Below are 2,828 nucleotides of genomic sequence, written 5' to 3' on the forward strand. Positions count from 1 at the left end.
ACCTATAATCCGGAAATAAAGCTTCACAAAAAGCTCCACATATTTCATCTTCAAGCTAGGCTCCGATAAACAGACAACTTCGGTGTTTTCTCCTTGTCAATCTATGACTTTTTTCTCGTAAATATATGAGATTTTAAGTCGTAAATTTATGAGATATAAACTCGTAAATTTACGAGTTTTTATCTCCTAAATCTAATGCGAGATAATACGAGATAAAATCATGTAAATTTACGAGATTTTTTTCGTGTAAATTTACGACTTAAAAGTCGTACTTACATTTTTTGTTTTTTTAACTTGCCCTAAAACCCTGTCGTAGTCACTAGCCTGGTGTGGCTCATTGTTTTACATAAAAACAGAGAAACATAGTTCACACTTTTGAAGCCGAAACATGTATCAACGGCTGATCTTATATTTTTAATCTGAGAGAAAACTCAACCACTAAAGTTTTTGGCCTCACTGGTACAAGCCCTGTCTCTGAACTCAAATCATGACTATAGTGTTTAAGTAATTTTTGTATACAGAAATGGAGTAAGTTTTTTTTTAGTTCAAACTATGTTTGGTTTGTCAGAGAAGGCTGCAGTTGATCTAGTGTCTCATGATAAACTAGAAACCACAACATTACCACAGCATTTTTTTTTAAGGTTAGCTTTTATAAATACTCCTGTGAAGTGAACATGAGCAGTTTAGCATGTAGAGACCAGTCTATTTCCTCATTACATTACTGGCCCCTTATTTATAAGACAAGAGCACATTTGAAACCATCACAGTCTTCAAAGAAGGATCACAGCATGAAGCAACTTAACTCCAGTGAGCTGTCTTCCAATGTATCTGCATCTCCAGGCAATTTTATCCTTAATCCTTCCTGGAACTACAATGGTCTGATACGATCTGTGGTGTTCTGTTTGAGCTTTTTGTTGGGAGTCCCTGGGAACATCGCTGTGATTATTTTCAAACTCAACTTTCAGCACCTGTCCTCTGTGAGCCAGAAACTGATGCTGAACCTGGTTGTTTCAGATCTGCTCTGCCTGCTCACTCTTCCATTGTGGATTTATGCGTTTCTCTACATGTGGACCTTTGGACTGGTAGCTTGTAAGCTTCTAACTTTCTTTGTGTGCTGCAGCTCATATGGCAGTGGACTAACTGTGACTGTTTTGAGTGTTCAGCGATACTTGCTGGTGGTGCATCAGAAGAATTGGACACATCAGATGGGAGTGAGATTGCTGCTGGTGCTGTTGTGGCTGGTTTCCATCATACTTTCCATTCCTCCACTGGTGTTTCGACAGGTGACCACTGGTCAGAACAAAACACTCTGTGAATCCCAGTATTCCTCAGAAGCTCAGTGGATCACAGTCCTGCTGGTGGAAGGCCTGGTAGGATTTACCATCTTTTTTCTGGTAGTATTTTCATACACCCGTCTCCAGAAGAAGGTGAAGCAAGCAGCATTTTTCAACAATCCACAGACAACCAGGCTGATTACCAGTATCATCGTGAGTCTTTTAGTTTTCTGGGTTCCATATCTTTTTTTCAATGTTCTTTGTGCTGCAGCTATTTTTCTACACAATGAGGAATTTTTCAATTATTGTTTGAAAGCTTTGTTCACAGTTAAAACCCTGCTTTTTGTGAACAGCTGCCTAAACCCAGTCTTGTATGCATTTACTTCTCACATTTTTTGTTGGACAAAAAGGTAAAATTGCTAAGATCTGAGCTTTTTAGTTAACAGCGAAACTGTTATCGATGAGAGTCTGAGAAAACACCTCTGTAGAAATTTTTAAAAACCTATGCTTTTAACAGAAACTCATAGTGTTCATATACAGTTTTTGTAAATTTAAATTTTTTGGGATCACACAGACAGATCACAAGTTTTTTCCGTCTAGATTTGTTCCTGATTGTTTAAAGAAAAAAACTTGTTAATAGGGACTATCTAATGACTCAATAAAAGAACATTTTTATTTCAGATTACTGCATTTGCATAATAGCATTGAAAGGATATAGTGGAAATGCTTTCCTTATTCTTTTATTTGCACTTAGGGAATGTAAACAAAATCACATGTTTTTTTTATATCAGACATTTTGAAATGTAACCGTAAAAGAGATTGCTCCAAAGTATGGAGCTGTCGTAAACTTGATCCATTAATCCTGTGTTTTTATCTCTTTGATTTTTTTATTTCCTTTGTTTTGAAATATTATGAATTTTTCCTTTTGTCCTTTTTTGCAGACTTTTGAATGATGTCCAAATAGTCTTATTACTTCATATGTACTTTCTGTAGATCAGTGATTCCTGTTTATAAGAGACACAACTACAGTAATACCTTTAATGCAAATGCAGTCATATGGCACACTTTTATATTCGGATAAGTTATGTTTGTTTTTTGAATCTTGCCTCTTTGAAAGTTTGTTTTTTCCCCAACTATTTTTGTGCAATTACTGATACTGCACTTTCCATTAAAACCTTTTTTATTCAAGTCATTTTTGAGTACCACTTTTCTGTCTATTCCTTGCACCGTTAAGTCAATAAAGTTTTTTCACACTGACATAAAGCTGTGAACTCTTCATGATTGTGACTGATATGGGAGGCTATTTCCTGGAAAAACTGACAGACATTTATTTCCTGATTGTTGTTGCAAGAGCTTCAGCCTAGATTAGTTTTAACTTTATTTTCACAGCATATGAGGCAACAAGAAGAGTTAGCATCCAGCCAGAAATTCATTTTTTCAGTGCAAATAATTTATTTTATAGACAAATTATTATGCTGGAAGTATAACAATGCATTCACTAAGCATTAAATTACAGAGCAAGGTAAATATGATGAGTGCAATTAACCAAATGAG

General features: G+C 35.5%; 1 protein-coding gene across 1 annotated transcript; it reads left to right on the forward strand.

The window, feature by feature from the left end:
* Positions 1-592: 592 nt before the first annotated feature.
* LOC111947088 (C-C chemokine receptor type 8-like) lies at positions 593-2,530 on the forward strand. The gene has a single exon (XM_023953124.1). The coding sequence runs from the start codon at positions 675-677 to the stop codon at positions 1,686-1,688; it is 1,014 nt and encodes a 337-aa protein (XP_023808892.1). The 5' UTR covers positions 593-674; the 3' UTR covers positions 1,689-2,530.
* The last annotated feature ends 298 nt before the right edge of the window (positions 2,531-2,828 follow it).

Source organism: Oryzias latipes, chromosome 24, assembly GCF_002234675.1.
Source record: "Oryzias latipes chromosome 24, ASM223467v1".
Classification (NCBI taxonomy): Eukaryota; Metazoa; Chordata; class Actinopteri; order Beloniformes; family Adrianichthyidae; genus Oryzias; species Oryzias latipes.

Bases quoted from the DNA above. Each gene is read 5' to 3' on its own strand.
- LOC111947088 (XM_023953124.1), top strand. From the start codon at position 675: ATGAGCAGTTTAGCATGTAGAGACCAGTCTATTTCCTCATTACATTAC.